General features: G+C 44.0%; 1 protein-coding gene across 1 annotated transcript in view; it reads left to right on the plus strand.

Annotated features, from left to right (window-relative positions):
- The window catches only part of Thbs2 (thrombospondin 2), a 28,373-nt gene extending 24,797 nt beyond the window's left edge, over window positions 1–3,576 (plus strand). The window contains exons 20-22 of the mRNA XM_076926571.1: window positions 352–449; window positions 1,884–2,023; window positions 3,160–3,576. Of these exons, the coding sequence (XP_076782686.1) occupies window positions 352–449; window positions 1,884–2,023; window positions 3,160–3,167 (246 nt within the window). The 3' untranslated portion in view covers window positions 3,168–3,576. The remainder of the gene's footprint in view (window positions 1–351; window positions 450–1,883; window positions 2,024–3,159) is intronic.
- Window positions 3,577–13,560: the final 9,984 nt, after the last annotated feature.

The following is a 13,560-nucleotide window of genomic DNA, read 5'->3' on the forward strand; positions in this document are numbered from 1 at the left end:
CTCTTGCAGAGACAGGACTTGACAGTGCCAGTCCTGTTCATAGCTCCACACTCAAGAAGCAGAAGATATGAATTCAGATTCATGACTGTCTGGGTCATGTTCACACTCCTCGAGTTAACTGTAACACACCCTACAGTGGACTTAGATGCACACTGTATTATCTCATAGCTGCGCATAGTAGGGTAGATGATAGACAGTGTTTGAAAATAGAGCATACAAAACAAAATGTCCTAGGGAGGTAGTACAACAAGTGGGGTATCACTTTGCACAGTCTAGAGGGAGGACGGTAGAGAGGCACACATCTCATCCGAGGCACACATCTCATCCTTCAACAATGCTGATTTTCCACAGGTGCGAACTCTATGGCATGACCCCAAAAACATCGGCTGGAAAGACTATACCGCTTACAGGTGGCACCTGATCCACAGGCCTAAGACAGGCTACATGAGGTAAGGGCAGTTGTACATTTCTGTCCAGAGATAGGCTTCATCCCAGTGGGTAGGCTAATCTTTCCCATTAAACAACCAGTCGGCCTTTCCATTGGACAGCTCTTATGTATAGTTTTAAATGCTTTTGCATGGGATCTGACCAGAATCAGATGTACTCTGGCCCTTCCTGGCTTACCTTTTTTTTTTCTACCTGCGTTTGGTTCTGAGTGGTGACTGTGCTACCAGTACTCTCCAAGTGGATAAAACACACACACACACACACACACACACACACACACACACACACATTTTGTTACTTTACAACTTGCCCCCCTAGGCACAATTGTTGGGTGTTAAACTACCCACAACAGATATCCAGATAGCTTTTTCATCAGATGGATAATCTGCTTCCCATTGCATAGACAGACTACTCTTTTTCATTAGATGGACAATTTGCCTTTTCTGTCTACCTTTACATTAAAGAGTATCAATAAATAACTATGCTGTAATGAGCTCTTTTATGTTCTTCTCTGGATTCCTGAGTTTAAATGCCCTTTCTCAACTATTTTGCATTCTTCCTATACATTACTTACTTTAAAAATCTGAAAAGTAAACTGTGTCTTAAATACTTGCTGGCTGGTATACAAACCACCCTACATCCATCTGGATGGAATCTAGTTTATTGTATAAGATAAGCAAATGCCCTTTCACTCAGTCTCACCCCTGATGGCTAGCTGGTGTCTGCAGATCCCTGAGGGTCTGGGTGGATGTGTCTGGACTGGTGTGTGGGGAATAATGTCCCTGCAAAGAGGTCCCCCATCTGTCACGTGCTCCATCAGGAAATTCTGTGCCATCACTTGCCATTCTGAGCCAGGAAAATCGAGTCGTGTCCCCACTCTCAGGCACCTCTTACAATGGGACAAAAATGAGACTCGGGATCTTCAGGGAAAATGAAAGCTTTGGGAGCCACACGCGGGGAAGACCTGGCTCTAAGTAAGAGAAACAGGCACCCACCCCCTCACAAGCAGTCTGAAAACACCCTTTATTCTTTACACTGCCTTGTCTCTTAAAGGTAACCTACTGCAGTTTGTAGTCACTGGCCAATTGCAGTCCCACACACCAAGTATACAGCAGCTTTGCCTGTGAGAGGAAATGGACTCTTCAGAGTCTGCTGCATGACAGGAGTCAGTGCTTCTAAAGGGAAACAAGTTCTGCTCAGCCTCTGAGCAGAGGGTGGGGCTACAGATCCCTCCTTGTTTGTCTGGGTGTAGCTCAATGGTAGATCGGAGAACACTGGTCAGCATACACAAGGTCATGCTTTCATCCTCAGCCCTAAACAGGAAAAGTAGATTCTTCTTAGCCAACAGCTGGCATCCAAAACTAACCACAGGTCTCTGGTGACTGTGCTTCAGGGTTCAAGTTCTCTTTTGATCTTTATTTCCTTACCTGTTTTAGAGTCTTAGTGCATGAAGGAAAGCAGGTCATGGCTGATTCAGGACCAATTTATGACCAAACCTATGCTGGTGGACGGCTGGGCCTGTTTGTCTTCTCCCAAGAAATGGTCTACTTCTCAGACCTCAAGTATGAGTGCAGAGGTGAGTATGTGCTCCTATCAGGGGATGGTCCCTTAGGACCAGGACGGGCTGGCATCCATTCTTCTGCCTACAGAGGCTAAATTCCAGAGAAATGAACTGTTGCTATGAGCTTGCTTGCTTTCTTTCTTTCTTTCTTTCTTTCTTTCTTTCTTTCTTTCTCTCTTCTCTTTTTCCCTTCCTTCTTTCCTTATTCTCCTCCTCCTCCTTCTCTTCTTTCTCTTTTTTTCTTGATGGGTTTTTTGTTTTAAATTGAATCTGAGTGTCTTTGGTAGGTACAAATGCTTTCTGACCCACCACAGGCCGTATCTGACACTGTATTGAGTCCTAGCACTCTTTGATTCCATACTTTCTGAATTTCTAGGGTCATTTTAGATTACTATCTTTACTAAAAATTGAAATAAGAAAGGAAATGAGGGGAAGAGGGAAGGAAGAAGGAAAGAAAGAGGAATAGAAGTGAGGGAGGAAGGGCAGCCCCTTCTTAGTTATATTGCTAGAAGTTAATTTATCTGAATCAAAATATAAACCTGAAAGAAAACTTGACAAGTCTCATCTAATAATATATCTTTTACAGAGATTAGTAAAGTTCAAAAATATTTCTCAACACTCATACATTGAAAATAATACACAAAACAAGGAGAAGCAAAATCAAGAACATTGCTTCCTCTCCTTTTGCCACTGAAGGTGTTTTCTCATGTTATGATTCCATTGAAGATATTTCTTTTTTCTTAATGTATCCACTCATTAATACATCCATCTACACATGCATCCTTCCAAATGGCTATTTATCTACCTGCCCATCCAAATGCCTATTTATTCATCTGTCCATCCACCCTTCTGTCTTTCCATTCATTCACTCATCTCTCATCTACTCTCTCATCCAAACACCTCTCTCTTATTTATTAATCTGTTCTACTCATCTATCTCATATACGTAATTTTAAAATTAAAATGATGGTATCTGAGGTCATGCATGTAACATTAGCACTTGGGAGACTGAGGCAGGAGGATCACTTCATTTGAGGCCAGTCTGATCTACACAGTGAGTTCTGGGCTATAACTATAAGATGGAAACAAAGAAACATAGTAAAATACCCCTGGGGTTGTTTCTTCCTCATCCTGTTGTTCCTTCTCTTCTAGACATCTAGCGAGCAGGGCTCCAGTTCCAGCAATGTGCTGCCAACACCCCTTCCTAGACACATTGGTCCATCTTGGCACTTGCGGCTTTTCTGCCATGCGGCATTTCCTGTTTCTTGATCTTAAACTGAGTGAATCTTCACACCTCCTTCATCAGCACCAAGTCCAAGTGCCTTCAAAGGAGAAACATCAAGAGAGCTCCAAGATGAGCATCTAGTCTGCTGCGGGCAAACAGTTGAATGAGATTTGAGGCTCATGGTGGAGCAAAAACCGAGCATGTCGCTGCGTTGCCTTTTCTTGTCTGTTTAAAAAGGAATGACGTTTACATGTAAAATGTAATTACTTGCAGTATTTATGTGTATATGGAGTTGAAGGGAATATTGTGTATAAGTCATTCTCATAAATTAAGCATGAAAAATATCGCTCACCTACTTTCAGTGCTTAATGTTGTCACTGTTCTTGGGATTCGTGCTGTTCTACAATAACACACAAATCCTGTGAGGCTGAACAGAAAGAAAGATCAGGTGAACTCGGCTGTAGTAAGGGAGAGGCCAGAAGACAGTCACATGAGACTGTGGCGCTTTGTCCAGGGATTTGAAACATTAAATAATCAGAACATAGAAAGTGAATGCGAAGTTAGAAGAAAAGCAGTTCTCACTTGGCCACAGTTAAAGCTGACTTCACAGAGACAGGAAGCTGTGTCCTTGCAAAGGGGAATATTTCAGGCTTCCAGTTGCAGGCTTCTTGGAGCTTTCAGAAGAAAAGCTCGGCAGAGGCAATGTCCTTTTAAAGTGGCTGCCTGGGTTGGGCCCTGTGGAAAGCATACCCGGCTGGAAGTCTTCAGGCTCTGCCTACTGACTACTGGGATCTCTGTCTGGGCATCCTCCCCTGTCCCTGCTACTAGGAAACAGACTGGCAGATAAGTTGACAGATGCACTTTGGTGCTCTACTCCTGCTCTAGAATTATGCAAAAGTTGCTTTTGCTGAATTTGGTAATGCATTTAATTAAGGTTCCAGGTACAGCTGTTTTATTAATATTTATTAAATAATTTGGAATATAGCTCCACTCACCAATAATTTATTTCAAACATACAAAGTAACAAGTATGTAGTCTGATTTCTAGAAATAAGCATATGACAAGGATATAATGATATAAAGACACACTTACAAGTATCTACTGTTTGAAAAACAAGGCTTTATGTCATGATAAAATGGAACCTTAATATGCATAATTAACAATAATTTTAATTCAGTTCTTTTTACTAATATCTATTTGCTGTATATAGGTTCTTTTTATTTTAATGCTGAAGGAAACATCATTTTTTTTCCAGACACACCCATTAATCAGTCACACCATTATAGACATATGCTTGGTTTATTTGATTTTATTATTATTTTTTGCTTTAAGCTGCATGAACTCCCAGCAGGAAGTACTGTCTCTTCTACTCCACATGAGTTCAGTGGAAGTATATTTTGTCCCTCTGGTGGGAGTGGGACACACAGTCCCCTTTCTGGTAATGACAACTGCATTTCTAAGTCAGATAGAAAGAATTCATGATGTTGATCTGAGTTCCCACAGTTCATCTTGATGCAGTTACTCGTGTTGAAATCTCTGAGGGTGAGTTTCCTGGTGTCTTGTTATCCTGCACTTTTTAGATTTTTGTGGAACTGAATTCCCAAGGCCAGCACAGGGTTGGGAGACTTCCGACCATGAGGATGTGAAGAACACTTAGGCTCTCAGTTGAACATTTGGTTCAATGGTACAAGGTGGTGGGGGCAATGTGAATACATTCAATGTACCATATTATTTTTGTAAATTATTTATGTAGTTAAAAAAAAACAAAGTCTTCTCATATACATTAATGGAACATTGTTTTTTTTTTTTTTGCCGAAGATTGTAAATAGTTATTTATTTGTTCATTGGGTTAAATTTCACCACCGAAACCCTGCATTTAGCTAGAGCTTCATTTTTATACCAAAGGTTATCAACAGCAAATAAATTATAAAAAGGTTTCTATCAATGCATCTCTCTCCCTTTTTTAAAAGAATTAGTGGTATTCCTTCTGGAGGGTATTGGACATCTTACCCAGGCAGACTGACGTGTAGCTTCTTGAAACTGGCTGCAAATTTTCCTGGTATGTGTGTAGGTTCAAGGTTCAAAGCAGTTGTCTTTGACCTAGGTCTTCCTTCAGCAGAAGTCACCAGGGTGCACATTACTCTGTCACTCAGAGGTACCCCAGCTGCTGGTTCTCATTGTCAGACAGGAGCAGAACCTTGCAATGACTCCAGCAAAAATCCCTAAAGGATTCAGAAAAGGCTGAGACACAAGGGTTAGCTCATGAACATTCAGTCTCTGCTGCCTCTGCTGATCCCAAGTAGAGGAAAGAGTAAAGGCCAGAGAACACACAGCAAAACAAGTCTTGGTCTAGTGAGGAGTCTGGTGATCACAGCACTGCAGCCTGGGATTTTTTCAGTATCCAACTGATGGGAAGATGTTTGCATGGTGAAGTTAATCAAATGAAGACACAAGAGACCAACACAAACATAAAGGAGAAATGGTTAGGAGCAAAGAGAGAGGCAGAATGGGTGTCTTAGGCTGAAGTAGTGAGTCTGACAGCAAGTAGTGAGGTGGTGAGACATAGGGACCATTCCCTGTGTTGACATGTTGGGTGCGGAAGCCTCTAGTATTGGTCAAGTTGAGCAGGTAAACTTGAACCCATAGCTATAGAGGAAAAGGCATGTGAGCATCAGTGAGCAAGACTTTCAAAGCTCAGAACCACAGGGAGAAGGGTGGGACATAGCCTTAGCTGGTCAATGGAGAAGTATGGAAGGATACTTAACATGTGTAATTCAAAAAACAAGAAAAGGCCCAGGAAAGGAATGAGCAGTGCCCCAAAGCCAGTCTTAAGGTGGAACATTGCTCAACTTCTCATTTCTACATATTTTGTTTGATCTACAAACATACATAAGTTCTCTGACAGCATCTCCTCCCCCCTACCACCACATGGTCCTTGGCATGGAGTCACTGTCCTCAGGATTAAGTCTTGTGTATCCAAGACCTGACAGGAAGTGAGGGGGATCTGGTGACTTACGTGAGAGAATGTCCCCACGCATCTTATCTCTTCTGCTTTTCAAAGATTCTGCATGACCTTCAGGCTGCACATTTTCAGCCTATGATCGAAAGTCATGATTCTGGGAGCTGAGACCATCTGCTGTAGGTGTTAAAGGACTGGAACACCAGTGTGAACTCTGGGTGCACACTGTGGCTCTGTGCAATGAAGGAGTCCATGTTATAACAGACATCTTGTTCCCCAGTGACTGATCTTGGGGTATGTGACTACCAGGAAAGGGAGAAAGCTTTGGGGACAGAATCATGATATAATGATTTAACAATATAATAGTTTAAAATAATGCCTTAACTATCTTCAGTTAATTGTATTTAATTAATATAATGGTTTAACAAATCCTAGATTTGTGCTTCTCCCAATGCTAGGCCTGACTGTTTTATGGATATGAAAGATATTAGAACCTCTATGGCCATGGGAGATTTTGGAAACTCAGGCTGACTCCTCTTGTTTACTTTGGGTTTTAGGGCTCTGCCCCAGGAGCAGTATGGTCACTGGGGTTGCATGAATCAGTTTGGGGGAGTCAGGATAACTTTGCTAGCCAGTTCTGGGGCAACAGTGGAATGGAACTGTTGGCACATATATTGGGGTTTCTGCTGAGACATGAAAGCACACATGAGCATGTATGTGGCACTTCCCTTCCTCACTCATAGTTTTCCAGAGCTAACACCCCAGTGCTAGTGAGGTAGCTGAGAGAACTGACGGTACTATTGGCCATGCCAGCTGCCTCCTAGGGAGGGGTGCTGCTTTGCTCCCAGAGAAGAAGCTTGGCAGAGCACACTGTTCTGATGAGAGAACTGCTGCCAAGGTAGCCAGGACAGTAGCCTTGGAACTCTCTTGAGTATTTTTGTCAAGAATCCTGTGCTGCAGCCACCAGTCTCTGTCCCAAGCACCTCTTACCTTTCATTGCATCTGTACAACATGGGAGGAGAGATGCGTGCCTCCGACCCTTCTCATTACAAGTGGGGTTCTGAGAGGCTTTGGAGTATGGGTCAGCATTGAGACTAGGCAGCCATCCCCTGCTTGCCTCCTCAGAAGTACAGTATGCTGCTGTTAGCTGTGGCAGGACCTCATCCACTACTCACAGGCTGAACTCAGGTTTTCATGCTTGGATGTCCCTTGTAACATATGATGGTCTTGTCATTCCAAGCAGGTCATGTTATGAGGAGTGATATTTTAACACGTGGCTTCCTACAAAGACCCACTTCACTCATTCCTTAGCTCAGAAAGCCAGAGGATCCGATACAAACTAAGCACCTTGCCAACAGGTGTTGGATGTTTATCTGCTGACAGAGGCAGGCAGCAGCTGTGGACGGGGAGGTTGAGGCAGAGAGGAACACTGTAGAATGTCAAAGCTCATGGTTCTGGAGCAGATACTTCTGAGAAACCACAGGAGACATTGTGTTTGTATCTGTGACTGGATGAAGTGCATATCTGTGCATGCTTGTGTGAGACAGGTGTACAGATGTGTGTTTAATGAGTCAGCCTGTGCTCACCATCAGGGTAGATGCTACACATACACACACACACACACACACACACACACACACACACACACACACACTTTCAATCATTTCTGTGGCTTCTGTTTTTTCTCAGTGTATCCACAAATGAACTGGAGAAGGAATGGGCCAGTATTAGCCAGGCATCAGAGTGCAGTGTGTGGGTCTGTAGGGTATGCGGTGGGCTCTATGCTCCTGTTCTTTGCGGGAGGGAAGCATGTGTTCAGATGAGTCACCTATTTAGCTTGGAGTGAGCAGCCAGCTTGGGCTCTCTCAGCCTTATTATGTGAAGAGAGGGCAGACATTTAACATACTCAGTGAGGGATTTGATGTCTAAGCCATACAGTTATACCTGAAGGAGTCTGGGATGCTCTGGCAAACAAATCTATAGTGAAAATTGGTTTTTAATTACTTTCTCCTGCATAGAAGTGTGCTACTGATCTTTTCTTTAAAGAAACTAGAAACTCTTCGGCCATGGAAACTGTTCAGAAGTCCTGCCCTCTCTCATAGCCTGGCTCTGCCCAGATGGACTGTGAAACGCTGGTCAAGCTACTTAGATATTCTGAGTGCTTTATCCTCATCTATTACAGAGCAGGAATAACCCTTTGCTTAGTGGAGGTGCACTGGATAGTTTTAGGTTAACTTGATACAAGCAAGAGTCATCAAGTGAAGAGAGTATCGTTTGGGAAAATACTTCCATAAGATTGGCGTGTATGCAAGCCCATAGGGCATTTTCTTAATTAGTGATTGATAGGGGAGAGACCAGCCCATTGTGGGTGGGCTACCACTGGCCTGGTAATCTTGGGTTCTATAAGAAAGCAGGCTGAGCAAGCCATGGGGAACAAGGCAGTAAGTAGAACCTCCATGGTCTCTGCATCAGGGGACCCCTATGGCTGAATTAGGGAAAGGCTGGAAGAAGCTGAAGGGTTAGGGAGCCCCATAGGAAGACCAGCAGTCTCAACTAACCTGGACCTCAGGGTGCTGCCAGACACCAGGTAGCATACAGGAGCTTGTCCAAGGCCCCCAGCACATATAGCAGAGGACTGCCTGGTCTGACCTCAGTGGGAGAAGATGCACCTTAACCCTCAAGGGACTTGAGACCCCAGGGAAGGGAGAGGTCTGGTTGCAGGGTGGGGGGGACCACCCTTTCAGAGGCAAGGGAGAGGAGGAATGGGATGAGAAACTGTGGGAGAAGTTATGGGGTGGGCAATGGCTGGAATGTAAATAAATAAAATAATAAAAAAGAGAGAGGGGTTATTGTGAAAGTTGAGTGAAATAAATACTTAAAGATAAACTCTTTGTTTGGATATTTTGAAGTAGATAGGTGAAAATGAAACTAGTGTGAAGACGAGAGAGGGTCCATAACAGACCTGGGACAGGAGACACACTGTGGGTCCATAACAGACCTGGGACATGAGACACACTGTGGGTCCATAATAGACCTGGGACAGGGCACACACTGTGGGTCTATAACAGACCTGGGACAGGAGACACACTGTGGGTCCATAACAGACCTGGGACAGGGCACACACTGTGGGTCTATAACAGACCTGGGACAGGGCACACACTGTGGGTCTATAACAGATCTGGGACAGGGCACACACTGTGCATCACCTTGGGGTAGTGTGAGAACCAGCAGCCATGAGAAGCTCTGAGCATCATCATCCTGGGATCATGAAAAGTGAGGCAAGCCTGAGCCACAGGGCATGGCCATTGAGGTCAGGGAGGTCAAGGAAAACTCCCCACGAATATCTCCGAGGGGAATGCTCAAACACCCAATGGTAATCAAACCCTCCCGGTGTGCATTTCCAGAGGAATTTTATGTTCTAAGTTCAAACGAGTTTCCCTGTGAGCTAATGCACTTTGGAAAATAACTGTGTGGATGGGAAAAGATAGTGAAGTCTGGAGCTGAGGGCTGCAGTGGAGATGGGAGGGAGCCAGAGTCATCAGAGCCACCATGGAGTATGCCCCAACAGGGACACGTTCTGGTGACTGGACAAGCATGACCTCATGTTTGTCCCATATCCATGACTAGATCTATTGCAACAGTAAACCAGATTCCTGTGCGGTTGTCCATCACCCACGGCAGCATTTTGACTGGGGCCTGCCTTGGCTTGGAACAGAGTACTCACGTAGCCATGGGTCCCTTTGTTTGGTATGGAAGTGATCCAGGGACCTGAAGAATGATAAAGGAACTGAGGTGGATACCACTTACTGGGCCACCAGTGTGAGCAGGTGAATTTCTGGATCTACCTGTGGATCAGGATGGGGGCTGTTCTCTGAAGGAAGGAGCCTAGGACAAGCCTCTCTTTATTATCTGGACTTCCCACCCTGGCTTTTAAATACTTCCTCTAGGAAAATCAAAACAAACAAAATGATATTGGAGTCAGAATCTGGGTATAGACAAGCCTGGCTTAGATCCCATGCCCTGTAGGACAATTGAAGAGAGAAATAAGGAACAGAGAAAGGGAGTCGATTTGATGTGAAGATGTGCACCATAACATGCAAGTTTGAGGTCCTGCCCGGAAGGTTCAGAGGGTCCATGTTTAAACAGTAAGGAAAGAGGCATGCACTGCTAAACAGTCCTGAAGGTGTGGTCCACCCTGTCATTGTGGTTTAAGCATTTTGCAAGACAGCCTGACAAATGGTCAGAACAGTGTGAAATCTTTGCTGGGAGGAAAGTCCCCTTTGTAGCTGACTCCAGCCCTCTCAGATGTCCCTTCTCCCAATAAGAGATTCCTGAGGGAAGTGTCATTTCTTGGGCCTGTTATTTCAATAGTCTGACGGCCACAGGGCGGGGCACACGTGTCTCTTTAGAATATTTTCATTCCTATCAGAACTACCACAGAATGAGTCAGAATGTGAGGGGCGTTTCCCCCATCAGTTGCTCTGCATCTCAGTTTGGAGCTGGGGCCTGGATGTAGCTCAGGAGGCTCAGCCCCACTCCTCTCCCCTTGGTGCAGATTGTAATGCACTGGGAGACAGCTCAGACCTGATGATCTGTCCTGGACTGCATAGTTCAAGTCCTGAATCCAGGCTTACAGCCTGGGTTTTTAGCTAAGTGCTCTGGACCCAAAAGAACTTTAATGCTACAAGCTGATTCTGGTTTCCAAGTTGTCTTTCTACCACTTTTATCCAAAGGAGCAGGATCCTCACATTCCTGACACAGCAGAGCCTTGAGAGTCATTTTGAGCCAGAAAACAATTTATGCTTTGGGATTCTGGGAAAGTACCAATTCAGTTCTCTCTCTCTCTCTCTCTCTCTCTCTCTCTCTCTCTCTCTCTTTCTTCTGTAAAGGAATTTCCAGTTTCTTGCAAGGGAACAATGACCTCCAGAAAGAGGGGTTAATGTCCTGAAGCAAGGGCTGGAATTAAAGATATGAAGGTCTCATTTAGTGTAGACTGGTCTGCTCCTAAGGTACAAAATATTCAAGGGTTTTTGCAAGGCTGAGTAAACTTGGCATGCAGGCTATGCTAAATCAGAGGCCCTGTGATGGCTACTAGGTATCTAACTGTTTATGGCTACTGTAGTCTGCTCTTTCCATCTCCTTCCCCCGCTTAGTATCTCCTCCTTGGTAGGCTGACTCAGTCAACTCCAACTGGAAGGCTTAGAGTGCTCTCCTTTCAGCAAAGAAAAGGACCAAGGTCCTCTGACCTGTTGGGAGACAGAGATGCTGTTCCACTAGGAGGAAGGCTGACTGGGGCACTCAGGAGGGATGTTCTAGTGGGTGCCAAGGGGCAGATCCAATAACTGAGGCCAAGGGGAACAGGCCCAAAAGAAAAAGATTAAGTGTAGAAGTGAAATCAAACAGGTGCAGGACATACAGTGTAGATTCTTGGGAAGCAGAGTACCAGGTAGGTGACATGTGGAGGATAAATAGACTGAGTCCTGAGGGGGCAGATGGCAGGAGGAGGGAAGAAAATTGGCCCTGCACATCAGCAGGGTTAGGCTGGGAGAAGGCATAGGCTTTCAGTGCAGCGGGCTACAAGGAGAAACAGATAAAACCAGAGAGCTGTAGAAGAACCTTTGCAGGTGCAGATGTAGCCGAGACTTGTGTGGGTCTGTATCTGGGGCTCAGGGCCTGATGATCTCTCAGAACCACGTGAGGAGGTATATGTACAGCATACCTCAGGACAGGGAACTAAATCAGAGGCCAACAGGAGCTTTCCTGTGGAAAGCAGGTGGATCTTCAGAACAAGTAAGACATTTGATGCTACAGGTCACAGGAAGACCGTGAATGAAAGTGAGGATATCCCCATGCTGGTCTGTCTGCTCTCCCTATCTCTATTCACCTGTAATGTATATTTCTAGTTACCAGTTCAATGATGGAAGGGAAAATGAAATCCAGACAGAATAATGTTATATTTGAAATACAATTCAGTTATACAAACTATCTTGACATCTACTTTCTCTCTTTATTTTAGCAGCAAAGGAGTTGGTTCAGGTAGGTAGCATCCTCCTTTCTGCTAACGAGGACTCTGTCTAGAGAGGGGAATGACAGAGCTGAGAGAGATGAACCAAGAGGGCATGAAGCTAGGTATTAGAGAGGCAAGCCAACTCCCATTTCATCATGTTTCTCTAACAACAACAACAACAACAACAACATAAGCTTCCAGGCATGAAAAGAATTAATTTTGAAAAAGTAAGCCACTATTTTGTAATAAGCAACAATAATTCAGTCTTACCCACTATGACCCTGGCTGTCTTCAAGCTCACAGAAATCCACCTTCTACAATGGAATAGTACATTAATGATGAAGAGAGTTTGAGGGCATTCATGACTTCCTGTGGGTCAACATGTTCTTTAAGTTTCTTTAGAACTTTCTCAAACTCCACCCCCATTAGGCTCGTTGGAGGCTGCAGAGGAGAAGCTAGGTGATGAGAGAGAGAAAGAGCCGGGCAGTGGTGGCGCACGCCTTTAATCCCAGCACTTGGGAGGCAGAGGCAGGAGGATTTCTGAGTTCGAGGCCAGCCTGGTCTACCGAGTGAGTTCCAGGACAGCCAGGGCTACACAGAGAAACCCTGTCTCGGAAAACCAAGAGAGAGAGAGAGAGAGAGAGAGAGAGAGAGAGAGAGAGAGAGAGAGAGAGAGAGAGAGAGAGAGAGAATATGGAGGTAGATGTTCACAGGTCTGCACCAGTCAAAGATAGTTTTTATATCTAGGTTGGGTATTGGGTTACACTTCTGATTGAGCATTACCAAACTTATACATCCTTTGATTAACATTTTAAAAAATTAAAAAAAAATTGTATAAAAGCAAAAAGGAAAGGGGGGGGCATGGGACAGGGGTTTTCTAGGGAGGGGAAATGGGGAAAGGAGATGGCATCTTAAATGTAAATAAAATATTAAATAAAATTGAATCATACAGCAAAAAAAAAAAGAAAGAAAGAAATTTTGTGTTGGGTGTTTCTATGCTTCAGTTGTAGCTCCCAGTGTCTGGCTCATTTTGAGTTTGAGTGTCTCCTTGTAGTTTTACTCACTTTAATACCCCCGTTGTATAGTGCTAACCTTTGTATAATGTCCTTTATTCAAGTGGCTTTCAAAAGTTTAAATACAGAATTTTTATTCAAGAAAATCCCCCCTCCCAGGAGGAAGAGTTGTATTTTCTAGCCAAAAACAAGACAAAAATATATATTTGGGGGAAAAAAAATCAGCTAACCATTTGTGGTTTGCTTAGTGGTTAGTAAGACTATAGCCAGCTGTTATTTGATTATGAAATGGAAAGTTTTAACATTTATCTTAAAGAATTACCATAAACTTCATCGGACAACTAAGATT

This window comes from Arvicanthis niloticus, chromosome 28, assembly GCF_011762505.2.
Source record: "Arvicanthis niloticus isolate mArvNil1 chromosome 28, mArvNil1.pat.X, whole genome shotgun sequence".
Classification (NCBI taxonomy): Eukaryota; Metazoa; Chordata; class Mammalia; order Rodentia; family Muridae; genus Arvicanthis; species Arvicanthis niloticus.